The sequence below is a fragment of the Apaloderma vittatum genome, unplaced genomic scaffold (genome assembly GCF_000703405.1).
Source record: "Apaloderma vittatum isolate BGI_N311 unplaced genomic scaffold, ASM70340v1 scaffold22466, whole genome shotgun sequence".
In the NCBI taxonomy this organism is placed as follows: domain Eukaryota; kingdom Metazoa; phylum Chordata; class Aves; order Trogoniformes; family Trogonidae; genus Apaloderma; species Apaloderma vittatum.
Window position 1 is genome coordinate 3422 of NW_009723674.1, and position 27978 is coordinate 31399.

The 27978-nt window shown below is 41.3% G+C and overlaps 1 protein-coding gene across 1 annotated transcript in view; it reads right to left on the bottom strand.

The window, feature by feature from the left end:
• Nucleotides 1-7155: 7155 nt before the first annotated feature.
• Nucleotides 7156-27978, bottom strand: part of HECW1 (HECT, C2 and WW domain containing E3 ubiquitin protein ligase 1) — a gene marked incomplete at its 5' end in the record, with an annotated part of 75966 nt that continues 55143 nt past the window's right edge. Inside the window, 6 exons of the mRNA XM_009872220.1 lie at nt 7156-7639; nt 15999-16197; nt 17436-17550; nt 18829-18975; nt 22976-23105; nt 24467-24565. Coding sequence (XP_009870522.1) covers nt 7528-7639; nt 15999-16197; nt 17436-17550; nt 18829-18975; nt 22976-23105; nt 24467-24565 — 802 coding nt within the window. The remainder of the gene's footprint in view (nt 7640-15998; nt 16198-17435; nt 17551-18828; nt 18976-22975; nt 23106-24466; nt 24566-27978) is intronic.

The following is a 27978-nucleotide window of genomic DNA, read 5'->3' on the forward strand; positions in this document are numbered from 1 at the left end:
AGGTCTATTAATCACTGCACAAATCACTGAAGCTCTTAATTTGTGTGAGAAAAGCAGGGAAGTTTATATCTGACTGCCAAAGACGCCAAAGCTGTCAGTAAACACATCCTCACACATTGTAAGTATAATCTTATATAGTAATCTCTATTACAAATTCAGTCACTCTTAAAAAGTCACGGATTGGATTTAATACTAAGACATACCTAAGGGGTACTGAAGTCAAATCACAGCTTGCAACAAAGTTCCTAGGCAGATTCCAGTGCTGCCCCAGCTGCATTCCTGAAAAGCTGATACCTAAATACGATGACTCCATGAGGCAGGCTGGTTAGGTACCTGTACTGCTTTGTCTACAGACTGAAGCATATGAAATGCTGAAAACAGAAAAATAGAAGCATGCAGAATTTATTTTTGTATGCTGTTTTGATTCTGGAAAACCAGCATTAGGAAATCACACCCAACAATAGTCCTTCAGCTGCTCTCTGTGGTCCGTTTTGAAACTGACTGAACAGATTTTCAGTGTCACACCGCAGAGTATTTACAGCTTTTTTTTTTTTTCCTTACAACTGGTTAATTTTGTAACTGGGAAAGAAAATAACCCAAACCAGTCTTTTATTTTCATACTGAAAAATTTAAAAGGTGAAGGTATGGCCCTAAAGTGTATTACTCCTCACAGAAGGAAAGGCAAGTGACCTTAGAAACTGCCACATAGCTCCACTATCTTCCTTATACTACAGGAGTTAATAATACAAAATTCTACATGCTGGCAATTCAGAAAAAAAAAATCATTAGTTGCAGTCTTTGTGTTTTCCAGTCACTTCTGTTCTATTCAACCTCAAAGAGCCGTAACACAGCACTGTGGGCATGAGCTTCATTTGCACTAGAGTAAAACAAAGCCTAATATAAATAAGGATCAGAGCTTGTGTTTCAGACAAAGTAATACTTTTTTTTCTTCAAAACTTAATTTCAAAAGGGTAGGAACTAAACAAACAAAGCCACACACTCTTTGTTTTGGTATACCCATGACAGGTATTTTCAGGCAAATTTGATTTCAAAGGTTACTAGAATGAAATTAAAAAAAATAATAAAAGGAGTGCAGCTTTGCAGCTCAAGGGCAGTTTATGATTTGAGGAGACACAGCAGATCCTCTGTGTCTTTGTTCTCCATTGTTCTCCAGAAGTGAGAGATATTGTCCGGTCTGGCATCTTATACAAGCATGAACATCAGGCCACAAGTGGATTTGTTGTCCATTGTAGCAAAAATCTGACTTTGCTACCACAGGATTGGAAGAGATTATTATTGATTTGTAATATCTTACAGGATTATGGAGTTCTGTTAGCATGACAAAAAAGAGATCTGGTGTACGTTTGGAGGCTTCAGGCAGTCTGCTACTATATTTTAACAGAAATTCAGTAACATATATCATAGAATGGGTTCTGGTAAAAGGTGTAGTTCCAGTTCACTGCTGCAGAAACTGATACCTCTGATGTACCCTAATGATCAGCAGCTCCCACAACTCATCTCACTGCTTTTTAGTAAATAATAATTTTTCCTTCCCTTCTATGTGAAAATTTCAGACAAATGTAGCGTAGTGTCACAGATGTCGTCTCCTTTGCTCCCTCCTCACACACATGCACAATCAGACAACTTGTGAATAAAGGCTGCACTGTGTGACCTGGATTTCTTGAGCATGTTAGCAAGTGCTTGCTATTCTTGCCTCCACCAATGTCCCTGCTTCAGGAGAGCCAGCGCTGGCCTTGGGCTCGTTGAGCTGTTCTCCTCCACACAAGATGAAATGCAGCGCCAACAGCAGGTCTCTTAAAGAATTGTCACAGTCACATTGTTTCACACTGGCTACTGATTTGCCTTGTACAAGATTTGTTAACAATTTCTGCCGGTGTATTTTCCATGAGTTTATATTCTTCCTTATAAAAGCCTTTCCTTGTATTTAAGCTTTCCATTCTTCATATTGTACTGTGATCCCTCATGAGGTGCGGTTTATGTAAGAAAAAAGGTATGGTCAGCAAGGTGTCTGCTGACTGTGTATGTGAGGCGTGTTAATCTATCCTGGAATGTGCTAATGAAACATGCCCTGAGATATTACAGTGACGAGCAGTAGAGCAATGGGTGTGACATACTGAGGATGCCAGAGCATCTTGCTATTTATTTGCTGTCAACACTTAATGCAGACCCAGCATATGCTATTAAGAAATCATCTTTGCGCTTGCATTTCATACCTATAATGCAGTAATTATACTTAGTAGCAATGTAGGCGTAAGTAGTATATAAATCTCTTTTGTCCCTCTGTTTGTCCAGACATTTTCTGTAGAAAGGAATAAGCTCACATGCTTTCAAGGCAGGGCTGGTCTTAGGGGCTTCGGTTATGCACACTTATGTGGAGAACCTCAAGTTTTAGACATGTACCTTGAAAAATTGAACAAAAGCAGTGGAACGGCCTGAATGCAATGGTCAGAAAAAACAAGATCCTGGAAGAGCAATTGCTTAAATCAGTGGACTTTGACTAGTGCCAGTCTCCACCCACTCTAGTAAAATATATTATCCGTGGAAGAAGTTATTTGCAATAGACAGGCCACACAATGCCATAACAAAGTGATTTTATTGACATTCCTCTATAGTGATATGGTTGAATAGAAAGCACAGCCTGAGTATCATGTGACATTTTTCTGTCAATATAAGCAAAATCAGTCCAATAATGAGGACCTTTCCTGCCATTGACTTTATGTAGTCTTTAACAAAAACCGTAACAGACATTTCTGTTAGATAAATTGGAAGCTGCAGGGAATTGGCTAATGGTACAATATTTACTATATCTAGTATCTACTATCTATAGGCATCTCTTTTTCTACTGGAACAAAGGAACTACATGACTCACTAGAGAGAAAGTAACAACCCAGTCTTTTAGACCTTGTGATAACTGGAAAACCTATCCCAGATTTAGTATATTGCAGTCATTTTTTTCTTTTAGTAACGAACAGTGAGGTACAGCAATAATAATAATAAAAAAGCACCGCATTTGTTGTAGAAAGATCTGTTGGTCTGCATCTGAAAGTGTTTAATCTTGACTGGGAAGCCCTATTAATATTAATGTGGAAACAGGGCAAATAGTTATTATTTCAACAGAAATTAAACAAGTCTCCAGTCAAATCTGTCCTTCTGGAATTCCATAGACTGTCACAGGATTAAGAGCGAAAGATGAAATTAGCTTATCATTGTGCGTGTATATTTTAGCTTGTTTCTTATTTGACTTCCACGTCCAAATACAGTACCCTACTGTTTTCAGCTAGAGGTATGTCAACTATTTGTTACAGTGAAATGACAACAAAACACAAACCTAGCAAACACATCCCCTCCCCACAGGCTGTCTCTTAGACTAGACTACAAACCCAAACCTTACCCACAGTTCATGGGCACTTGAGAAAACCAGGTGAAGAAAAGTCCTCTGTCAGACCTGTACAAAACTCATTATTTCTCTGTTAGATGTAGCTTGGACCACTCACTCCTTGCCTTGTGATAGCCATGGGTATCCCTAGAACATACAAGTCAGGTTCTGAATATGCACAGCCACATGATTAAAACAACGCTCACGCAACGTACTGCAGCCTGATGTGACCGCATTTTTAAGGTTTACACCTGATGCAATTACCAGTAAGGTAGAGTTGTTTGTACTGGATCAAATCCTCTAGAGCTTACGTGGTTGAACAGTCAGTGAGACTACTTCAAGGCAGAAGACCTACTGATGATCCAAACCAACTATTTGCATTCTCCTATATTCAGCTTAATGCTACTATGGCAAAAGGAATAAATAAACAGAACTATCTCTCCCTCTGCCACTAATACCATCACAACAATCACTTTGAGAAGGATATGGGCCCTCTGGAACCAAACATACGAATTACCAATATTCATTGCTCCTATCGAAAACTGCAATTCACATGTCTATCCCATTTTTCACTTGCATTTTAAGATCTGTTGTTGCTTGTCCTATCTTAACCCAGCCATCACGTTTAAAGAGAACTGAGGTCAGGGAGCTGAATAGATCTGCCCTGTGAAATATTTTCACGTCTTTCCTGTGGGAAAACAATGAAGCCAGAAAATCTGTAATCAACAGTCAGTGTTTTACAAATGAAAATGCAGACCTGGAGAGAGCACAGATGATGATATGAGTCGCAAGGTGAACAAGGAAGGGTATATGCCTTGCATATGCGTTAACAACAACAAAGGCAATTAATTCCATACAGGGCAGGTTAAAGAACAGAGCAAGAGAGACGGGTTCCTCCCTCTCTCCTGTTGGCACTATTCGCTGCCTCACTTACTCGATGCTACGGTGCCACTTAGATGCATGGCTTCTCCTTTGCTCCAGACTGAAACTGGATTCTGCCCACGGTATGATGCCATGAATGGAGAAATGCATTGTGAACCGTCGATCAAATATCTTAGAGATGATGTTAGCATATGAAAACCTAAGGGGGTAGGGCATTTAGAAAGAGAGAGAGATAGGAGTGGAATGTTAGAATGCAAGAAAAGCAGAGTATGGCATTTTCTTTCTCTTTGCTTTATAAAAATAGTCAACTGCGTTCCTCCATTCCTCGCTTTAGATCCAAAAAAACCCACAAGGAAATCTGCACATCTTTGTTACTTTGACGTCATCACAGTAACCTACAAAATCAACCTTTTAAAGGCTGTGCACTTGAAAGACAGCTTGTGCCAAGGACTTTGATGGAAAGTAGCTGGCTGTGCTCTACATTTCCCAGAGTAGGAACACACAAGGTGCTCGAGATGGCATCTGCCAGACATGGAGACACAGAACACCTGATCTAGCTTAGAGTGTGCCGAGTGCCAGAACATGTCATAAGAATTTCAGGAGGAAGCCTTCCTTGTTTCTATCAGTGGAGTTTGATGCTGCCTCTGAAATACAACCATCTTTTACTACGCTAGAAAAAATAGTTTCATTTTTTTCTTAACAAAATAGAGCTTTTAAATACTTTAAAAAAATAATTATACAGTATTGTAATGACTGGATTCTTATTTTTTTTTTTTTTACTTTTTTACTATGTTAATGAGACAGCTCTTGATACACTGTTTTCCTTGGACAAACATGGACCAATCAGTTGGATACTTCTCTCTCTATTGTTGGAAGACATCCAACATTTGACATAGTGCAGGTAAATTTATAATATTACCAGGAATAAAAGAAGACCCGTACAGGAATCACAGCAGCGAAGAGGCAGAAATTATATACAATGGAAGTTTTTGTTGTTCAGTCTCTCCTAGTGTGACTTGCTCTGATGTAACTCATGACAATCACTCTCAGAAAAAAATTAGGATTTCCATCGCTACAGTGCAGCAGGGCTGGTCCTGTAGAACAGATGCCTGAGAGCTCGTTTGTGGAAATAATAAGCATAATTTTCAGTGTCTGGTACAATGATGCTGGCTGTAGCTGTAGCTGCAGCCTCCATATGTGAATGTAATATGAGTACTCAGTAAGAGTCATAACGTACTATAAAATATATTCTCAGTAAAAGCCATACAGTAAATTGGCATAAAGTGGCTGAAATGTCACAGAGCTTTAATTAATGGGGCAATTTAAATATCCCAAATATTTTATATATCATTAATTACTTCTGCTTAGAAACATGGGTTTGGATCCACCACCTTTCAGATACCTATTGGCGTAAGAGTCAAAGCAGGAGAATGATCTAAAACTCTCAGAATGCAGTTTTTTAAGTGTGATGAGTTTCTGTATAGCCACCATAAAATATGTGGGAAAGCAGGGTTCAATTCTTTTCTCTGGAGAGAAAACTTACGGGAATTAGATATGTCAGACATTGAACTGATCTCCTGATTTTACAGTTTTCTGAAGCATAGTTAACACAAAACTGCCAGTAACAAGCCCCCAAGGGGGTGTGGTATTTCATGTGAGCTGCTAGACACTACAATGTTACCTTCTCACTTACCTTCACTTACCCTTCACAAGTCTCTCACTTCATATTTCATGCATCCTTTAACATATTTAGTGCCAGTAGATACTTTTAACTTCTTTTTCCCAGTTAAGACAAACACTTTCAATATGAGATTAGTCTTGGAAAACAAGGGCAGCAAAGATGAATAAATCGAACACAATCAGAGCAATGAGGCTGGTTGTAACAGCCTCAGCAAAAATCCATCTGAAGACAAGCCTACTGCTGTTTTCCTTTCATTCCCTGGCTTCAGAGCTGGAATGCAAAGGGCACCAAACTGAAGAGGGTTATGTCTGCAGTAACAAGAGCTGGATCTTCAGTGCTGCCTAGCGTGACAGGAGAGCCTTTGGGCTTACTCTAAGAGGAAATGCAACAAAGTCTTAATCCAGAAAGAGTTACAGTCCCCTTCATCCCTGATAAGCACCCTCATTCACTGCAGCTTCTCATTTAATAGACCCTGGACTAAAACCGTCTGTCTACAACCACTCTTGAGGTTATGGTGATTTCTACTGGACAAGAAAAGAAAAACGACAGAACCAAAACCCACCCCGAGCAACCACAGATTAACCACACTTGGCTGAAAATAAATGGCTTCTGACACAGGAGATGGGATCATCTAGACTTCTCATTTGTAAAGGAGCATTTTAAACATTGGAAAACAAAGATCTTGTAAACAGAACCCAAAGGTATTTGTAAGAATAGAACATTCTTCTCATTTCCCCTTTTACTTGTCACGTACAATACTACGCTAAGGAAGCCTTGTCCTTTATGCTACATAATAAAACATCCTTCTTGAGTGTGCACAACCTTGTGCTTCTTGTGTGGTAAACGTTACAATGGAGATGCCCCTCCCAGTATCTCTGAAGTGCAAGCTCTCTCCAGTACTTGCAAGTAACAACCATAACCACCGCTGTTATGTTTTGCATTGCATTACAGGTTGGATTTTTAGTTTATGAAGGTCTTAGCTGCACCATATATCTGGGCCAGTTCCAGCTGATGCAACTGATGTGGATCGTGAGTTCATATGTAAAAATTTCAGTTTTGCTCATAGGTGTCTCTCAGATGGACAGGTAAAACAAGGACGGATGAAGATATATTTGACCAGCTCCTAGTACTGGATTCAATGGTTAAGAAGTCAGACAGGACGATTTAGAAGATGTGGGCATATAAAAGCTTGGAATGCTTGATGAGGTTTTTTTATTTTTTAATCAACGTAGGTGGAAGTAAACATTTATTAACATTTGGTCAAGTGTAGTGTACCTTGCATTTGTATTTTCATTGTTATTAATGGAGGTATGTAGAGATATACAGAAACCTTGAGACAGTTGTTTTTCTATTGCATACAGACTAGCAGTCCATTGGAAACAGAGGATGAAAGCATGAAGGTTAGATCTTAGAAGAGGGCAGCAGTTCTTCATGCACAGCTTTTTATAATCTTGATTTTTTTTTTTTTGTTTTCAAAAATAAAAACACAGGAAACCAAGATCAAATGATGGCGGACAGGAAAGGTGACCTCATCAGCCAGAAAAACACCAGAAGTGCCTGAACCCCCTCATTCAAGTCCAAAGGTGCTCGTTTCTTCCACAGCTGTCAGCAGCTTTTCATACAGCATAGAGTAGGAGGGGTACGGTGGAAGATCCAAACGGTTGAAACATGTGTGTGCCCTGCAAAAGGAAAGTATGCTACATGTTAAGTTTAATCTAAATAACTTGAGAAAATAACATTTGAGAAAAAAAGGTTTCTGCAGAGACTCAAGACATTCAAGTTCACTCGAGAGATAAATTCTATTTAATTTTTAAATTCCACCAGAATCTGAGGTATTGAAATGTACCTGCACATACACATGCATATTGCAAACAGAGGGCACACGCTAAGTATCAACATCATTCTCTGCTATCTCCGCATCAGGTGTTGTAGGAATCTTGCAGGGATATTCAGGGAGAAGAATGCTGGAGGTCACTGAGGAGCTGGGGCCTAGGTCCTAATGGAGAGAAAACTCCACTATCGAAATTTCCGTTGCTTTGACTTTTTCCAAAACCAATGCAACTCAGCTGTACATCCAACACAAGCAGCTACTAAGTTTTGCACCAGTGGACAAGCATAATGTGATGAACTACACTGACAGAATGGGCTCAGCATGTGTTTGTAGCGAGGTGGGTAAACTGGTGAACAACCATTCAGGGATCTGCTCCCTGAAGAAGGGATGTTGCTGAAAATGTTCCTCTAAGTCAGCTGTTGGCCATCTGCTGCAAATCAGGCCATTAAATGTTATTTATTAGTAGTAGCCGTGGCAAAAGCGAAATATTTTGTGCAAAGCAAGATGCCAGCTTGATGACCTTTTCTTCCCCCAGTTCTATCATTATGTTTACCCCCAGCTGGCAGCACCTTCAAGAGCAGCTGTGGAACGGGTTCCATGCGTGCCTCCACCTTGTTGCAGCTTTTCTGGTAGCAGCAATTAGACCCAGATGCAGACCACACCTTCACTGTGTGAGGTGCTGTACGAACGTGGAGCTAAGAAACAGTTCCTGCCCCAACAGCTGATCCATTTCAACTGACTGAAAATCTGCAGAGCTCATTCACTAAACAGGGAGGGTGGGGAGTGGCACATTTTCATTAAAATGGTGGTTTTTTTTTTCAGTCAGCTTGGAATTCTACATGATGCTAGAAATATTTGTTTCCTCTTGCTCCCTCTGACAAATGTAGCCTCAATGGCTAACAATGTCTGTGCTTCTGGCCCCTAGTATTTTTAGAAGCTGTGAAGTTGTTCTAGTTTTTCATTTCACACTTGAATTCAATGTTATTTCTTCAAAGCTGAAGCAGAAGAGCTATATTGGAAAAACTATTTGAAACCACAATAGCCATGTCTTAGGCCACCCACAAAGTGAGAAAAACATGATATTGGTAGATGGGCTGGCCTGAGACTTGCAGATTCAAAGGGAGAGTTTTACCAAGCACCAATGGTGAATCATTAAAAGCAATCAGGCCACTGAAATAGCCAGAGGCACGTAACCTTCACTGCATCACAGAATTTCAATTAGAAGTGCTTTTACCATCCTTTCCCCTCTTCCGAATGAAGATTTGTTAGCTGGTCACTCTCACAGAGAGTGTACAGTAAACACAGAATTTGCGGAAATGAGCCGAGAACACGTCAGTTACTGAAAAGTGGATATTAATAAAGCCATTATTTAATACATCTCTTCAAATTAAACATGGCAGCTCATGTGCATTATCCATGAGTGGCCCTGCACTGTTTATTGTTTATCTCAGCAATCTCTGGCAGTGTAAGTTGTTTCTACAGTCCCCTGCCAATACATATCAACCACTGGGAGTTAATTAACTGAAGGATTCTTGTAGTCCATTCAGAGCGTGTTTATCATAGGCAGGACAGCAGCATTCAGAGACAGCCAGTGTTGAGGAGCTCAGCTGCCTGGCTCCAGAACTGGAAGCAGCACAGCTCCACGATGGCTCAGGCGTGGATTCTGCTAATATAAGTTTTCTGAACCTGAAGCAGTATCTCTGCATGGTACTTAACCATGGCACACTTCACTCTATGAGACCACAGCATCTCAGACATTGCTGTCTCACGTCCTATTGTCTGTGCAGACATACCCACAGCCACTGACTCTGCTGGTTACTTTTTTGCAGACATTCATCTGGATTGATCACTATCCATCTCACTTCACACTGGTTATGAAACAGCCTTGCAATGCTGTTGCCTTTTAGTCATTCTTGACCTAGTCAAACTCTGAAAAAAGATCAATTCCTTTTCCTTTTATGAGGTTTACAGAAGTGGAGTCATTCTATAAAAGGACTCCAGGAATTTACTGTGAGGAGAAACTATTACAAAGATAGGAAGAAAAAGTTAACAGATGAATTTTGCCAAGCAACACTCTCGTGTTCTCCAGTTCAACAATTTTACAGAAAATATCCTTTCACTCCCCAAACTGTCATCAAGGCAAAAATTAAAACTAATTTTCAGGAGTACTGTGCAGGTTAGGTTTACACTTCTATCTACTTAGAGTGCAAAACACAATATATTGCTGAGGGCAAAACCTGAGTTTTTTGTCTGGTCTGTGAAAGTAGTGTGGATCCACTGCAACTCTGATGATGCCAGTGAAGTCCATTCAGTGTTGCCTCTCTCCTCGGTGTTGCTGTGCATAGCACCTTTGCCTCTTGCAACTGAAAGCTGACACCTTTATTTTCTAAACTGGACTAAAACTGCTTAGCTTCTAGTCTATTATATCATATGTTGTGTGGTACTGCAGTGCACAGGGCAATTAAGAGGCCAGGATATTTTCCATAACATCCACTGTTGCCTAACCCTGTGCCTTGTCCTCCAAAGTGGTAATAAATTCCTCCTGACCGGTGTTGACCTACTACCGACCCCAGTGAGAGTGACTACAGTAAGCATAATCCAGGGGACACTTGCTACACATATTGGGGTGAAAATGTTACATCAGCAGTGCAAGAAACAGCTCTAGTAATGAGAAGAGCCCTTCTTCCTTTGATTATGCCTCTTACCACACAAGCCTGCTGACATGTGAGAGGGCGTTCAGGGAGTGAGAGTTCTGGAATAAGAATTAGTTTGGTAAGAGCTTTTATGGAAAGGATTCTGGCCCCTCTAGAAGAAAATGCAAGATAAAGTCACGTAAACCAACTCTGACCCTCATGTGCCCTCATCCTCCAGTAAGTAAAGCCGTAAATGGACCACTTAACATTTCATTCTTCCTGCCTGTCTTTATTGCTCAAAGTAGTTTTAGTGGGTCTGAACCTTTAATCTTGCTCACTGTTCAGAGTGCTATGCTATTTAAGAATTCTCTCTAAAAATTGCAAGTATAAGCTTTTAAGATTTTTGCATTCTTTGCTTTGTCACTTCCTTTAATCCCTATGACAATTGAGTCCAAAGGCAGTTAAGTGCATACAGAACCACTTCTTATTTATAGCTTGAACCTATCAACTAAAATAAGATTTGCATTCTAAAATGCCTGTCAGGTAGGAACTGGGCATTTCTCCTTTTCACCTTGCTTTCTTTAGATGAACCCACAAACCCTCTTTGATCAACCTCAGGACCCACAGTTAACAAGTTTTGTTCCTTTTGTCTGCAAGATGGAACACTTAGACACTGTCTGGGAACCACTGCTTAATAGACGAGTGCAGATTTGTAGATAGTATTTCTGTTGTATGTGAGAAGAGATGAGAGAGAAAAGAGAAGAGGGACGGGAGATAAGGAATGATAAAAGATGGCAAAGCACACACACTCAGTCCTCTGGGAAAGAAGGAAATGAGAACAAAGTTCTTTATAGTCACACATGATCTCTTTTTAATTGCTACATGGGATTCTAGGGTGATTAAATACTTGATCATCTAACAGAGAGGGACAGAATTCTCTTACAAAAGATCAGATATTTACTAACGCTGGTAAACTTTATCATACATATCGTGCAGACAATATGGCGATAATCACTACTATTACTCTGCTGAGTGAAAATGTCTTTTGATGAAGGGGGAGCTGCAGCTCAGCACTGCAGGGAAGTGACCTCATTGTGTCAAAAGTGATTATCTGAATCACTGGGATACAGGCTGAGGTCCTTACTTAATTGATACTAAGAAAGAAATAACCTTGGAGCTGACAGGAGTTTTGGCCAGGTAAGGAAGGCAACCAGAAGATACAGCAGTGGCATTTGTAGGCACTGAACAATTTGCTGGCTGAGGACTGCCACCTTGAGTACTGTGTTCAGTTTTGGTCACCTCAGTATAAGAGAGATATCGAGGTGTTGGAGCTAGTGCAGACGAGGGCAACAAAGCTGGTGAAGGGCCTGGAGAACAGACCTTATGAGGAGCGATTGAGGGAGCTGGGTCTGTTCAGTTTGACGAAGAGGAGGCTGAGGGGGGATCTCATCATGCTCTACAATTACTTGAAAGGACATTGTAGAGAGGTTGGTGCTGGTCTCTTCTCACAGGTAATTAGGGACAGAACCAGGGGGAATGGTTGCAAGTTGCAACAGGGCAAGTTTAGGCTGGACATTAGGAAGAAATTCTTCACAGAAAGAGTGGTCAGAAACCAGAACAGACTGCCTAGGGAGGTGGTTGAGTCGCCATCCCTGGATGTGTTCAAGTGTCGTTTAGATGTGGTGTTGGGTGATATGGTTTAGGGGTGAACTTGTAGTGTAGGGTCAATGGTTGGACTCGATGATCCCAAGGGTCTTTTCCAACCTGAATTGTTCTATGATTCTATGATTCTATGATTTAACAAAGAACTCTTCCTACAGCTATAATAGAAAGCACTGCTAGTTCATTGCACAGGTTTGTTTTGGGCCAGGCGTTCTGCTTCCACAGTATTAGATGAAGCTATGTTATTCCAGCTAGAAAGCCAGTGGCTGTTTATTAATGTTTGGTGGAGAACAAAGAATAAGTTCTTGCGGAACTACTGCTAAGACTGGTTCCATGTTAAATATCTGCATGACTCAAGAAAGGTGACGAGAGGCTTCCTGCTACAGATGAGGCTATAGCTGGAAGAATTCCCCATCCATCCCTATACATGCAACTAGTTAAAGGAAGTAAACTATGTAATTCCTTTATTCTGGGAGAAAGCTTTGTATATTAGATAGAGCAAAATTCAACCTTGATGAATAAGGCAGATCTGTGAATGTGGCAGTCTGTTTGGACCTGCTTTAGGGCCATTGTCTAGAGATGTGGGATTAGGGCAGCACCTCTGGGTTGTACAGTACTTCGACTTTAACATGTGTGGTCTCAAAGTAAATATAAATAGGAATACTGTGGCTGGTACACATGCACACTTCAGAAATAGACCACTGGGGTAATCTAACTCCTATGTGTTTTAGATGAACATATTACACAAGGTGTAAACATATTGCACTGTGATTCTGTGATTCTAGCACCATTACCCTGTTCATGTAAGGGGAACTAGTCCTGAGGCCCAAGGCTACCGATTTAGAACAAAGTTACTGGATTCTCAACCATCCTGAGAAGGCTGAGTCTTTCTTACCCTTAGTGCTTTCTAAGAGCACTCTAGGCATCATGTATTAGTGGTTATTCTTTGAAAAGTGCTGCATTTTAGAAATTTACACCATGCTTCTTTTTCTGGGAGTGCCATGTTGCTGTCACAAGTTGCAAAAGCAGGGCTGGTTTAGGAATTAGCCCATCTTTGCTCACTGTAAGCAAATGGCAATTGCATGCTCCATTGCCAGCACGTAAGGACAAGATGTAAAGCAGAGTCAACTAACTACAACTCTCTTGAGCAGGAGTGCAAGAATACAGAGCGAGTCCTAGACTCTCCTGATGAAGCTAAAAGTTATCTCAATACTTTGTAAAGCAGCTGAAAACCCAAAGGCCAGACTAACCTGTCCCCAGTGACCCTCCATCTACCTGGATGTCAGGAAAGCCAAATGCATCAGCTCTATGCAACCTTCCGTAACACCTCTCACAGTGTTGCATTTATTGGGTCAGGGCCTAAGAACAAAGCCCAGTAATTAAGAGGTGCAATCTGTACCTAAGCCCATAAATGACTAAATCTGATGATTGCTAACACACAAGAAAGCTGTTCTATTTTTTTTTCCCTAGGACTATGAAAATATGGAGCAAGCTTAACTCTCAGTATGAAATTGTAGGAATTGTGATAAGGAGAAAGGATTTTGTTGTGGTTTGTTTTAAACAGCTAAAGTTAGTTACAGTCATATCACAAGGGCCAAAAGGCTTACAGGATATGACACGACTCTTTTTTTAGCCTCAAAGTCTAAGTAAATGCATAAGCAAATCTAAATAAACATGAGCAATCCATAATCAGGCATTTTAAAAAAGTTTAGAAAAGTTTAAAATAACATTTCTTTAGTTACTTGACTAAGGATCTAGGAAGCCTCCAGGTTTAGCCTGTGTGTTTTATGTATTTCTTAACACTGTGTATACTTGGCAGCACCCCATAATTTTATAAAAATGCAGGTAATAATTCACAGTGATCAAGTTCTGTTTATTCCCCATGAGCAAGTGTTGTTTCTTTTTCCCTTGGGTAAAATGAACGTAGGGCTCTAAAAGGAATGTAGGGCTCTAAGACTTCTAAAAGGTGCTAACAACTTTCACCTGGAGAAGAGGCCGCTTTCAGGGAGAGCAACAAGTTTGGTTGATCAGCTGGCAAACATAAAGTCATTAATGTGAATATCTTGGGGCTAACTGAATCTAGGTCGTAAGTAATGCCTAGGTTCACAAAGAAAGTTAAGCAGAGCAGAAAGAGGCCAATTACCTTTTCAGAACTTGATGGGTCAGTCCAGGGCATTTTCTGTGCATGGGCCAAGGTCCACCCTCTCCTCTCACCCCTTTCCATTCCAGAAGGAGTGCAGAGAGAGCTCTGCAGAAACACTGCACAAGTCTGGGGCTTCCAGTGACTGCCTGTCAGCAGGCAGGAAAGCTCTGAAGCCCTTACGCAGAACCATATATATATATATACACTCACCATATATATACGCTGCAAAAGGAGGATCTGGCCTACAGATAGCAAACTGTAGCTCTCAGGCTTTCTTTCCACATTGCTGGCTGAAGCTCAGAGGGCACAAGTCATCTCACTAACCTTACCTGTTTTCATCTGTTTTTAAATCTCAGTGCCTACAATCTAGCTTTCATGTAGGCTCTAGTTCTCCATATAGTCTCTGTAGAGTCTTTACAGTTGATGGATATAACAAGTCAGAACATACCAGGTGTGATTCTGCTGAGCTATTTTTAAAGTCTGTGCTCAGGTGAGATGAACTGCGCCTTAAAAATCACTTACTTCCCTTTTCCTTACTTTAGAGGGAGTCCACATCAGATGTCTGCTAATACAGTGCCCTGGTCCAGTTCCTGCAACTCCACATTGCATGAACAATGGCTTGAGTAGGCTTGGACTAAAAAGGTGATCATATTTGGACTTTCCCTCTCCAGACAACTCTGGAGGTCTGCTCAAGTCCATGTCTTAGAGCATGCCTCTGGGTAAACAACATAGATGGCAAGTAACTAGAAAATTGGACCAGACCCATTGTTAATTGATTGTCTGAATATTTTTGCAAGGTCTACAAGAAGAGATTTTTGCTCCGTGCCATCAAAGTAGCCTCCTTTGGATTGCAGCTGAAAGAAAATGATAAGCACAGGAAGAAAGCATCCTTTGGAAGGCAAACGTTACGGAAAATAGTAATGTAGCAGAAGTATCTCAGAGGTGCTGAAATGCGTCCCCATGAAAAATGCTCTGCATGACACCAAGGACATTCAAGGAAAAGGTGACTCCCTTCAGTGCGGAAGGGCGAGCACTGGTCACGGCTCAAGTGCTGGAGCACAACTCAAAGCTGAATGTATCGTTGGCAGCACCATGGCTCTCTTGGGTGGCCTTAGGCAAGTCAGACCACCCCTCTGTGCCCCAGTCCTTTTGTTCTGCAAAGGAAGATGACCCCTCCTGTGGGAAGGACTGTGAAGTCTGTTGACTCTGCATGACATTATGGCTCATTTGCTCCTAGCTGGCTGACCGAAACAGACTGGGCATTACTAAAATGGGTATTATCACCACATGGTCTGAAGTCCCTTCACTAAGCTTCTTCGTGATGAAAAAGCGGGACCATCAGAGCAAATGAAGGGATTGCACTCAGATCTCTGGCCAAAATTCAGATTCTAGCTTTCATGGCTCTGTAAACAAACAACTATTTTTACTAGTATTTTGGAAGTAAAGGGAATGGAATCAGCTGACAGGCTCCTGCTGGTCTGGATCTGTTCCAGAATCAAAAGAGAGAACTAGGTTTGGACCTACAGAAATATGTATCTTAGTCATTTTCCAGGATTCAAAGTAGTTTAAATTGAGCCTGCAAACCAAAAAGGTAGCAAAAGGACACATTTTTCTCTGAATGTAATTACAGAACAAACTGATAATTGTTTCTTTGCTGGTTTAAGGTGTCCCTGCTGTATTCATTATCTTTCACCGGCAGAGAGAGGCAATGAAGTACCAGGCTCACCCTCTCACAGCACTTCTGGTTTTGTGCCCTAGTTGGGACATACCTGGGGAGGGAGGTTATTTTCCCCCATTTCTCTATACAGAAGCGTCGCAGCCCGTTGCTCCCTCGGAGAGCTGCAAAGCCCTCGTATGGCACGCTTGATGTTCCAGTGACAAATTGCAACAACCGGAGTCTCTGCTCATTGTTAAATCTCTCCACTGCTGCCCAGAACCACCGTATTACTATGTGTCCATCATGGTAACCTAAACCAAGAAGCAAGAGAGAGAAACTGAAATCACCCCCTCTAAGTGGGAAGTATAACATCGAAATATGTTCCCACTTGCATGGTGCAGTAGACCTACTGAATAAATCCCGATCTAACAATATATCTTGTTCTTGATGAGCCCTAGGTCCCAGCCTCCATCTTGTGCTGGCTGTGGATACTATAATATTACCAACTCATCTGAAATTCAAATACCTATTTGAGGTACACTAGCATCTCACAAATCCCTTGGCAAGAACCGGGGCTACCTGCATGAGATCTAAAAGACCAACTGCGATATGCCACACAGTGCGAGTCCTAACGACTTGACAATTTCTGGTTCCCAAATAAATTCTCTTTTGGATTGCAACTGTGTTCAACATACGGAGAGGAGTTTGCTGCCGCAAGCCCTTCCCTGGCGAACTTCCCACCTGAGGGACTCTGTGCCTTGATTTGTGTTACTGCAAGCCCACGTAAGCCCAGACTGAAACTGTTTTGATAGCTGAACAGAAAAAAGTAGGAGAATAACTCTGGGGACCAGCGGTGCTTGTGGTAAGCTGCATGTTTCAAGGTAACACAAAGGCTGGGCAGCAAGCAGCAAAAGCTTAAACCTAACATTTCAGGGGAGGATACATGAACTTCTGGGACTTTCCTTTTGTATTGTAGAACTGGTGAATTTCACTTTATCCATCATACTCGACAGCCTGGATAAATCATGCTTAACATTTAAATCAAAATGAGGCCAAGCAGTAGAGAAGGGAAAAAATCCAACTTGAAATACTTTAGGCTACGGGGACGATTAAGCAAGGTACGTATGTTGTTCAAGTGTAACTGGAAACCATGAAATTCATCTCTTGAATTCAGCTCTCTGCTGAAGCCAAGAGGACTTCTGATACTTTCAGTGAGGCCAGGAGTTCATTCACAGCCATCTGTGTAAGTAACTTTTACATGTAACACTGCAAATCCTTTTCAGTCCTGAACAGCTAAAACTCCTGTTAAATCAGTAGGAATTGAGTGGGTAAAATCTGGATAAAAGTAGCAGGAACAATTTCAGTATTATTACATCTGCAGATCCAAACCTGAGATCTTACTTTTTTTGTAAGTTATTCTTCACAAAAACTTCCTAAACAATAATAGGGCATTTCCCTCAGGAAAGATAAAAGGAAAAGATTGACCAAATCTTTCATGGTTTAGACTGAAAACAGGCGAGATATTAGTAAGCATCAGCAGGCAGTTTACCTCCACGATACTCTGTGTTGTTACGCCAGTCATTGAGATCTATTTCTGCAGTGCCAGCTATAACCAGCTCCAGTTCTCTGGCATCAAAAACAGAGACAAGCCTGGAGTCTACAACCTGGAACAAAAAACAATTGTAAGCACAGTCTCAGACTTGAAGTAAAACAGATGCAGTATCTCGTAAACCTATGGCTCCGATGGCCAGCTCTTTATTCTGACAAAGTCTGCATGCTGACAGCTAACTTCCACTCCTCTGCTGATCAATCTGTGCTCTTCTTCAGCGAGTCTGATGATGTTTTGAGCTGCAAACAATAACACATGAGATTTGACCAGAACGAAACAATACGAGTGACAGGACATGATCTATGCAGAAAATTCCTCAATGTTACATCCATTCTGACTGATTTTGATAGTCAAACAAAGACTGGATTTGTAATATAGATGATTTATTATATATTTGTCTCACATTGGAATTTTATTAGAATTGTGCAGGAGCAGTCTCAGGTCTTTACCCACTGAAGGTGCAGCTGAGGCTCACCTTCTCCATTATGGGAAACCAAAAGCTTTAATGGCCTGCAGTATTCACAGGGAGAAAAAGCCAGCGAACCCTATGCACGCTCTCCGGTGTCATTTAGCCATTGGCTTCCACCTGCAGTAAATGTCAGCGCACAACTGCCCAAAGCCATTAGTTATCAGTATTATTCTACATGCCCATTATCTGCTGTTTCCTTTCTGTGAGAAAACTCTTAACTTCTACTTATGTGATGCAGCTGCCAGAGCAAGATACGTATTTGAATACCATTAGTAAAGAGGCAAGAATAGACCACTACATGGGTTGGTCAGCAAAGCCTCAGGTTTTCATCTAGTCTTTGGCAGCACTTGTAGCAGCTCCGCCAGAAGATCTTCTCAGATCCACGTCTTCCGCAAAGATAGATTAGCAAAACACAGGGACAACAATGGAACAACATCCATGAATACCAGCAAGGTAGCATCTGACTGCATCCTAGGAATGAGTCCCTGAAGATATAGTGTGTCACACCAGCTCCTCACTGAAGTGTCGAATTCTTCACAATCTTCTTTTGTATCACAGCAGTGTAAAACAAAATTTGCAAACGCCAACTTCTCTTATGATGTGAATGGAAAGCACTTTCTTTCTTAACTCTTGATCATTACATTTTATCATATTCAGAATCCACATTTCTTTCTTTCCTTTCTCCCTTAAGGCTAAAGATGCCATATCCAGGGTCCCTGTCTACAGATCCAGGCACTCCAATTCCTTGACATCTGTGTCTGTTTTAGCTATTTCCTGGTGAAATGATGACCCATAGTTTAACCATGGGGCCATCTCATTCAGATGAAGAATGGAAAACTGTGTGAGCATAATTTTGTTACTTACCTCGTAGAAGCCACGGACCAGGGCCTCTGTTTGCTGAACCACTCCTCGTTCCACGCGCCACTTAACCATTCTCTCGATGTACTCTTTTTTGTTCTTTTCTGTGACTGCTGTATTTGCCCCTCCAGATTTCAACTCTCTCTCTGTCACCTAGAGAACAAAGATAAATAGCGGTGTAGCAATGTACGGATCACATTGTGTTTCAAATTTAAGTTGCACTTTGAAAATATAAGTGAAAAATGTAGCAGCCTTATTTCAAGTTCTGGCTTCCTGGCCTGTTGTCCATTGGCAGTAGAAACAAAAAGGAAAACAAGAGACACTTCCTCAGCCCTAGCCTCCCCTCAGCTGAAGCTGGACTGACCTTTAGATTACTTGGAACCATACTAGCAAAGGCTGATTTGGAGAGCACCATCCGCAAGCCATGTGCAATATGTCACTCCTGCCCATCTTTTCATCCTTCTCCTCTCCTTTCTCCCCCCAGGAGCAGCAGAGAGGGGGACACCCACAGCAGCTTGCTACTTGCCATAGATCATCCAAGCGATGACATGAGAAGCAACAGGAAAGAGAGGCAATCGCAGTATTGGAATAGGCAGACTGTTGCACCAACTGGAAGGGATACCACTCTATCTCTTACGTGAGAAGTGTTACCCTTGCCCAAGTCCTGATAGAAGTATTTAATCAGAAATGCCAATAATCAAAGAAATCCTTACAAAATGAATACCCTCAATATGCTACCTAAGCAAGACCTGTGCAGCACCCTGCACAGATGACAAATATAGTCACTGTGGAATTCAGAGTTTTGGATCAGCCAGCCAAATCTGAGAAATGTTTGTACTGCAAATAACTTTTCCTTTTATTAAACCAAGAGCTACAGCATTTAATTGCATTTTAATGGTTAATTTAGTTGGCATGGGTTACAAAGGCTTAAAATTGGAAGGGATTTAAAGAATCAGTCTAGATTGTACCCAGCAAGTACATACTCCTTCTTACATAGGACAAAAAATAATATTTATTTTGCAATTATTTTCACATTCAAACTAGTGGATTTAAAAGGAAGAATGTTTTGCTCTCCTCTTCAGTTTTCTACTGCTAAACCAATGATGTCTAGCACAGATAGTAAATGAGCTGCATGAATACATATTCATTATTTGTATTATTTACATATTATTTATATTCTTATCTATTTATTAGCCCAACAGGATATACAGTATATAGGTCACTTTGCTTGAGGGACCTGTTGTAACAGTATGAATTACGGAAACACTGGATGAGTCATCTAACGTGTAGCTTTGTTGAGAAACAGCAAGAACAAGTAAGGTTGAGTGTAATGAGTTAGGAATTCTTAGCTGGTTCAGGATAAATTCCCAAACGTAAATCACTGCACCGCCATTATACAAGCAACGCTGCATCGACCAGAGGGTAAGACTCTGGAGCAGCTGTATTCTCCAAGACTGTGCAGTGTTAAGATACATCTGTCAAAACCAAAGACTAAACATTGCCTAGCTTTAAGCACAACCATAAGTCCAGATGTTCTGAATCTCCTGCAAGACTTCCCACAAACATCGAGGCATGCTGGTGAATTCTTCAGCTTCCCACTATTCATGTAATTTAAAATAGAATTAGTTATCTAGCAGTGAAGGCAGGCAATCAATAACAATGTATCCCTATTTTTTCATTCTTGTTCATAGAGGCATTAACCACAACTCTGAGCTAGAATTCAGAATCAGGTTTCAGAGTAGCAAGGAGACATTTCAACTAATGTAGTCTATTCCTTTTAACAGGCTGAAACCATTGCCAGGGCTCAGAGATAGATTGTATCCTGTTGGAGACAGGCCTAGAAGAACATTTTCTACCAGGTAAAAGCATGAGAAAGTACTTAGGAACACAAGTAACTGACACCTTTCTTTGCCTTCTAAGTGAAATTCTCAAACTGGCATCCAGTCCCCACCAGTAAAAACATGTAATGCTTGGTTTGACACCATCTCTTTGCTGTTACAGTAGTGCCCTGAGTTCCAATATGCAAGGCTCGAACTCCTCAGTAACTCTGATAAAAAAGGTACCAAGAAAGAGGATTTGGCCCAAAAGGTTTAAAAGCTAAATACACATCAGAGATGAGACAAGAAAGAAAAAATGAAAGAAGTCGTGACTGGAAGCAGGACAAAGGGCTGCAGCCCATCTACCACACAGCTTCTCAAAGAGCCACAATTTCTTGTTTCCCTTGCCCAATCCTTGAAATGGAGCTTCCCAAATATTAGCAGAGCTCCTGCTGTGATCTACAGTTGCACGTGTATCCAGCAAAGCAATGCTCAGATGGCATTTAAGTGGTCAGATACTCTTGGCATGCAAGAATTTCCAACTGGGATCCATCTGTGAGCACAAAATGTGACTGTCATTTCTTCGTTGTCAGCACTTAGCAAATTTCAGAAGGGGGAAAAAATCTCACTTTCTCTTAGGACTCTTAGATTCTGATGGTCGTAATTCACAGTAAGAACCATTTTTTCCCCCATCAATAGATCTAGCAAGTTTAATGTCTAGTACATATGAAATAAAGTACTAGATAACATGTGAATCTGGCTTTTACTGTTCTTTTGCTTTCCTATAAGAGTATCTACAACAGATTGTGATTTTTTCCTATTCTCTTTGGAGTCATCTCTTATCTTCCACAACAGACTCCTATGCAATTGTCTAGCTTTTTTCTTTGGGGAGAGCATAACAAGTAATTAGTGTCCCAAATGTTACCTTCAGATGCATCAGGGTGATTCAGGCTGATATTCTCATTCAACTCTGTAGTCTTCCAGTGTAAATACAAACTTGTCTCATCTGTCTTTGTGAATGTTTGCATGTTTCTGTCTGTCTTTGTGTATTAGTCTTATATAGCCATACCTTCCAGGGAAACCACTGTGCTGTCAACTAAATGTCATTCAGGCTCTCAGCTCAAAGCCCATGAAACCCCCCTGCATTTCAGTCTGTGGAAGAACAGTGTTATCGGTCCTACGGAGGCTTCTCACTTCAGTTCCTCTGCCCCATCCTTTTCATTTCATCCACCCTTGACGCTGCTCATCCTTCATGACTTTGTACTGTAAGCCAACAAAATTAAGGTTTTAAAATATCCCCTGAAGTCTTGCTTGCTTTCTTCACTTTCAAGCTTATAGCTGAGCAGTCTTTTTACTCTCAGGGTCAGAATTCCTTCCCTCAGAAACTAGCCTAACTCTGCCCTAGCTGGCAGAGCTACCCTAGCTCTATCCGAAATCCTCCTGTTAACTTTATTTTCAAAGGCTAAGAGCCACTCTTTGTATATTCTAGCTGATTGTTCTGCTCCCATTCACACTGTGTGCCTACTCCTTACACAGGTTAACTTCCATCCCTAGAGCTTCTGCAGGACTTGGTGAGCTCGGTTCTTCAGCCTCTCTACTTTTCAACCTCTCCTTAATCTTGGTCTGAATATTGTTTTGGGTCCCTTCAGGGCTTTCCAGAGACGGTTATAATCTAGCATGACCTACAACAGCAAAAAGCACCAGGGCTTCAGTGCAAGCCAACAAATCCCACAGGAGACACTTGTTCTAGCTGCCAGTCTGCACTTACCCTACTTAAGGCTATAGCTATCCAGATCAGCTACGTTAAAGAGAATTGTCTGCCTAAGGTACAGCTGAATGCTAGAAAGCATAATAAATGGATGTACATACCAAGTTGTTAAGTAGGTGCAAGGTAACTAAGAGACACAGATTCTAACAAGGAGTTCTCAGACAAAATACTAGTCGCAGCTGCCAGGTCTTAAACCACCTGCCAAATGTTATTCTTCTCTCCTAGCCCCCCATCCTTTCAGTCACACCAGCTTTAAGTTACATTGTTTGCATTCACCAAATGCCACATCTGTGTGAACTACACCCTGTAGAAAAGAGCTGCACTCCAGAGAATTCCTCATGCTCACCAGTGTGTGGCTCAATAGGCCTGTAGGGGGGCTGGTATTTTATGTTATACACCCTAGGAATAAACATCTGCATTGAAACAGGTGGCTTGAAAGAAACAGAAGATAGGAGAAGAAAATGTTATTGAAAGGCTAAAGGATCTGTTCTGACAGAAAGATGTTCATCATGCTCAACTGTGTCAGCTTCAAATTTGATCTTCAGATGTTTCGCATAGCTGTGCTCACCTGCCCAAACACCTCCTCGTTCACTGTGAAGGTGAGATCCAGGATATCTGTGATGTTATTATCCTTCATCCACTGCAAGCTCTGATGGAACTCTTCATCCAGGTACTCTAAGTCACTTAAATCACACGGCCTGGTTGTGAGGCAAGAAAAAAGATGTAGCTGAATATATGACCCCATGACTACTGGCAGGATGACTTACTACTAAAAATGTGAATGAGTTTATGCTGAAGATCCAACATAAAACTAGTGCTTGTTTGGCTTTGTTAACATCAAAGCTTGTTACACAGACCTGCAGTTCTGCAACTGTCTGCTTTGCGTGGCTGGGCTCAAGGCCAAATCTGTTGGCTGCCTGTACTATTTGCTGTCAGAATACACCCCTGGGCTTTAATTTTATGTGAATCTTCAGGATGCCTTGCACTCCAGAGTGCACGCTTACTTCCCACTGGGATGGGGACCGCCATATTGTGCCTGGCTGCTTCCACCTATCATCCTCGATGTGAGCACACAAGACTGATATAGGCAGACCAAGACTGAATTTCTGCTACTAAGAAGACTGTCCTTGTTTGCTGAAAGGGCAGGTGGATGTTGCGACCAGTCTGGTTTCAAATTCCCTAAAGGGGCAGTAAGGATGCAGGGAGCACTCTTGGCCATTCCCAGACTAGCTCAGAAACAATATAGATACAAATGTTTGGAACCCTGCAATCCCATTTGTTTTTTTAAAAAAAAATTAAATACATGTTAAAGAACTCAGAGGACTTTAGTATCTTTGCTGATCTGGAATAATCCTACTGATAAACTATTTCATCTAAGCTGTATTCTGCTCTTTGTCATTTAAGTGCAGTTTTGACTTAATACTTATGGCTTTTTTATTGCTGCAAATTTTACGTACCTCGTCTTACTGTGGTCTATTACTTAAAGAGTGACAGATTGTCAATTAAAATTAACCTTATAAACTTGACATTGAAAGTAATATATTACTGGTAGTTTCTGCTTACTGATATAAAAGACAGCAGAAGATCAACAGGAAACATTCACTATTTATATCCACATTAGCATTCCTAATTAACTCGAGTTGTGTTTTAGAATGGAAAAGTATTCTACCAAAGAGGCATGAGAAATTATTTATTTTTCTTAATATGACCTCCCTCCTTTTTTGTTGTTGTTTCAGTCTCCTACACATAGTTGAAGTTTGATAACTTTTCATCAGCAGTAAACTGAAATTATGAGTCAGTACTTTCAAAGGTGCATTCCTAAATGTCATACTTACTATGCATTTTTATTAACACAGTATTCATAAAAGGCAAGTTCTTGGAGAAAATAAAGAAAAATTAAAACATGTTTGTTTTCTATCACAGACCAACCAGCCAACAATGGAAAGAACTTGAAGGTCAGTGTGCTCGAAGCAGCTCCACAAGGGTCTGTGACTCTGAAGGACTCACTGCAGGATCAACGTTTCTATGTAACTCCTGCATGGCTGCTGCTTGTACTTACAGGCGCAGTAGTGCTTTGTAGAATGGCCTTGTGAAGAAAGCATCGAGAAGGTACTGATGAATGAGAGCAAGGCCAAGAATACGACCGCTGAACCTGAACCTGGGATTAAAAATGCAGAATAAATGAAGTGTAACTCAAGGTATTCAGCATAGAAACTTACACAGGTAGCAACAGCTTTTTTTGTTTCTGACTTAGTTTCTTGCATTTATTCATCTACTTACTTTTTCCTGAGCAGATATATAACACCACCCCTTGCACCTCTGATCAATAATTGATCTCTTGCTCCATTCCTACAGCATCCACATGTGCAGCTGGGACCTTATATGCTCTCTTGTGCCAAACCAATACATGCTCTGAAGACTCATCTTCTGTGAACTTTAGTTGAACATTCTGATACAGACTGACTCTATCAAACACAATAGTTGGCCTGTGAAATACTGTAATACTCCATCTCAGCAGAAAACATATTATCAAAACAGCCACAAGGGATATTTAGTGAACCAGTATATTCAGCCTCTGACTGGTTACAACTCTTTCCAAGGTGGGGCTTCAAAGTACTTTAAAAGGGTTATGAGTTGACTTTATAAGGGAAAACTGCAGTTCAAGTAAGTTAATTGTTGTGACCAAGGACACATTAAAATCAATATCTAAAAGATCAGGCAAGCTGTCCCTAGACCACTTCCTTAATGGTGATGCTCAGCTGTCTTCAGTATTTATGTTGACTTTGTTTCTGCTTTTCTTCTTCTATGACTTAGTAGATATTCTTCTGTTTTGAATCAGTAATCTCAGACAGAAAAATACAGAATCACTGTGAGTCCAGGTGAGTTTGGTTTTTGTATAAACAACCATCATTATCCATCCAAAACTTGCTTATTTGTTGAAGAAGAAAAAATCCAACATCCCAAATATGAATACTCCAAGCCTGAGCTTACTGACATGATAGTGAAGTATTATTGCACAAAAGATGAGAAACAGATCAAAAAACAAGAAATTCTGCTACAGGAACCAGTGCAAAGACTCCTCATGCAAATGAATGAAACCTGAGTACCATTGTAATAAAAGTGGCGTAGAAGTTCAGTGAACTTTATGCTCATGGGACAGAACAACAAGTGCTTAGTATGTCAAATGGGGCACGAAATAGTGTGTTGCAGGCCCAATTAGCTTTTACATCACCACAGGAGCTGCCTCCAGGTCTCCTGCATCCAAGAAACGTGCTTATGATACGCAGCTGACTGGCAACAGAAGAGTGATTATATTACCCCCTTACAGCTGTTTCCACAGCAGCAACAAAAGGCAGCTGTTAGGTCTAGTCAGGACCTGCTTCACTTCACTTGTGCTCTGGTGCAATGTTCCCAGCAAAAAGCAGTGAAAAGAGGGGGAACTGACACAATGAAAGCACAGTGGAAGCCAGACAGCTCAAATCCCAGAAACGCTACTCCTGTAATTCATCAGTTTTATAGCACCTTCAGGATCAAGTCAGTTTGTCCTAAATAACGCATGTCGGCTTTTTTGGTTTTGTTCTTCACCACCCTCATCCATCCCTGTATGTTTTGAAAGAGAACACTGAATGAAAATACTAGGAGCACTGGGCATTCCTCACCACAGTGCTCACCCCGTGGCTACTTGACTGTCCAGGGCTGGGCAGGCAGGAGCTGTTTGGAATAGAGTAAACCTGAAAGTAAATTCCCAATAAAAGTCTCACTGATTTGGGAATGCTGTTGCTGTGAAGAAATTGCTTGAATATGTGAACAGCATTGGTTTTCTCCTTGCTGCTCGCATCACTTCTCTACTTCTACATGGCTTTGAGAAGCACTCATGCAAAGCTGGCATGAAAGTGTAGTGTACCTAGATCAAGGTGTTCACGATCATAAGCACATGTTTCGGTAGCCACTAATGGTGAGTTTAATTTGGAGCAGCGCCTCATGGCAGAACTGTATCTCAGTATGCAAAGGTCATGGGCAGTGTTTCTCTGTGAAGGGACTAAGTCCGGTGGGTCAGCCCAAGGAAATGTGGGCAGGGCAGCTCTAGACTGTGTGGCCCATCAGTCTGGCCTTGCACTTGCAGCCCTCTGGGATATACCAGGGCGTGCTCAAGGTGGGGGCCTGACTGTGGTTCCACAGCCCCAGCCAATGGCACTGTGTAGGACAACAAGTCCAGTACTAACTGGTCTGGACAAAGGAGATGAAGTAATTAACAAGGTGTTGCCACTCCTGGTGCCTGTCAATACAATGGATAAAAAGGCTATGTTGCAGACTGTATTTCTTGGCAGCTCCATATCACCCTAGCAGACACGGTGCTTTGTGGCCAAACCATGTGAGTTTTCACGCCCATAAACCTTTTCTCCCCTGTACACAGCTTTGTAATCTCTGCAGAGACTGACTATGCCTGAGTTGCTGATCTGAAGAGTGGTGTCAGAGAAGGTCCTGTGGCCCCTTCTCCACTCTGCTCCTGTCCTCAGAGGACAACTATGCAGTCTATCTGTGTGTGTGACCACACAGTCCATCAAACTGCCACCATGATAGGTCAAGTGTAACAGTCCCACTTAAAAAAATAACAAGAAAATTGCCTCCCTTACAAAAGCCAGTTAAAACAAACCCAGACTTTTGTGTTTATTCCTTCCTGAAGGATTTAGAGCATGAGTGAGATTCAGAGGTGGGTGAGAAAGTCCCTTCAAATAAAAAGAACAAATTTTTTTGACAGAATAAGCAGCACAAAGGTAAATCCTGGCTGGAGGGCACATACCTTCCTTAAACCTGACTTACATTTATCTTTCCAAGGACATGTAAAATGCTTGTTTGGTTTCTTTCTAGCAGGAAAGATAGTTTAGGAGAGGTGGGGAACGCAAGGTCTTGCTCTGGCCCTTTCTTTCAACACCCTTCCCTTTTGGAGACAATGATTGAGGCTGAGTAATGTGCTCCGGCAGAGAGGGGAAACGCGGGAAGATGTTAATGAACAGGAAATGGTTCAAAGAGCGACAGAATTAATGAGCAGCAGAGCTGTTCTGCTTTGCCTGCCTATTGACACTAGTCATCCACTCAAAAAGGACATTGTGTGCACCTGCTTTCTGGCTTTTAACACCACCACTGTCTGACCCATTTGCAGAAGTTTCCACACTACCCAGTAAATCCCTTTCCTCCTGGAGGCTGCAGGTGTCCCTGAAACAGTCTGTTTTCACAACAGCCTGTTGCAAAACAACAGACTTGTTCTCCCAGGTGGAACTCTGCACACTTACTGCACGTCTGTGCGCACAGGGAGAGACAAATTCATATGCTGCAGCAGCGACTAAGCAATAAATTTTCCTCCAATTGCAGGTGAGTCATAGAAAATTTAATTTACTCTGGTCCTTATCATAGAGCAGCAAGGGCAAGACCCATAATGACCCTTTGTTACAGGGCTCTTTCTTAACTGGTTGAATGAACCTAGCTCTAATTTATATGACAGCCCTTCCTTGGATTCAGATGGAGAATGATGTATCTCACCCAACAAAACTGTCATCTGTGCGTACAGGGAAA